Source organism: Trichinella spiralis, assembly GCF_000181795.1.
Source record: "Trichinella spiralis strain ISS 195 chromosome Unknown Scfld2940, whole genome shotgun sequence".
Classification (NCBI taxonomy): Eukaryota; Metazoa; Nematoda; class Enoplea; order Trichinellida; family Trichinellidae; genus Trichinella; species Trichinella spiralis.
The window spans coordinates 148-1329 of record NW_003529879.1 but is presented as its reverse complement, the minus strand read 5'-3'; the positions used below and the strand labels follow the sequence as shown (position 1 = coordinate 1329).

The following is a 1182-nucleotide window of genomic DNA, read 5'->3' as shown; positions in this document are numbered from 1 at the left end:
ACTTCCGCATGGGGCTGTCATCCGAATCTTCGCCTTTCGGCAAGACTTTGGCCTCGATGGATCGTCTTCGGGCGGCTCTCCCGCACGTGATCCACCCGAGGCGGGTCTCCACGGCCACTGACCCACCTGTCGCTCTTCGAATGCGACCGGTCACGAGCTCGTAATAGTAGTCGATGCCGACCAATACATCGACCATGAGCGGCGTTCCTTGCCGCTGTCCACCCTCGGGTACGGTCCTTGCCGGTGTCCCGTCCGGGGACTCCGCCGGCCCTGATTTACCGTAGACCCGAGGAATTGCAAGCGCCTTCACCATGGTGCTTGCGTCCGGTCGGCCTGAGCTTCCAACCGCTCCAAGCCGAAATTCCACTCTACGCCATCGGCGCTCCGGCCCTCCACGACCTCCGAGAGTTGTGAGGCGACAACGTTCATGATGCCCAGTGAGTCCGAGAGCTTTCGCCACGTCCTTCCGGATGAAGGAGATTGCGGCCCCGGTGTCCAGCAGGCAATTCACCACCACGTGGTTTCCGTTTGGCCCATAAGCGCAAGCACGGGCGGTCTGGAGTCCTTTCCCGGAGGTGCTTCGCACGACCAAAAGACCCTGGTGGGTGCGGTCAGACTCTGAAGATCCTGTCGATTCCCTCGTCGAGAGCGGATGAAGGAGCCGATGATGCGCCTGGCGACATCCGTCCACGCCACAGGGTCGACCTCCTCGGCATCCTTTCGCCATATGCCCGGTCTCCAGACATCGAAAGCAGACTTCCTTGGTTCGCGCCATGTCTTTCCTCCTGGACAGGTCCGCCTTCAGGAACTTCTCACACTCTTCCGCCTTATGCTCCCCACCACAGAACGGGCAGCCCTTGGCGGCGACCACTGCCAACGCCGCCGCAGTTGATCTGATGCGATCCCCATATCTCTGTTCAGGACGCGACGGTTTCGACGAGGGCGTCCGTTGTTCCGACTTCACTGCAGGTGGTTTCGCTTCTTCTCCATTCGACTTGGCGAGCAGATTCGCCTGCCACTGAGCGAATTCCAAAAGCTTCTGCAGGTTGTCCTCTTCTTCGGCTGCATCCGGTCCGATGTTGGTGTCCCAGGCCCTTATCAACGCCGGGGGAAATTTGTCCAGCAACATCGGCATCAGGACCTCGCTTGCGGGGAGACGGCCGGCGAATGGATCTCTATCCA

The 1182-nt window shown here is 60.5% G+C and overlaps 1 protein-coding gene across 1 annotated transcript; it reads left to right on the top strand.

The window, feature by feature from the left end:
• Positions 1-311: 311 nt before the first annotated feature.
• Tsp_14837 (conserved hypothetical protein) lies at positions 312-897 on the top strand. Its single transcript, XM_003368176.1, has 2 exons — positions 312-423; positions 500-897. The coding sequence occupies exons 1-2, from the start codon at positions 312-314 to the stop codon at positions 895-897; spliced, it is 510 nt and encodes a 169-aa protein (XP_003368224.1).
• Positions 898-1182: the final 285 nt, after the last annotated feature.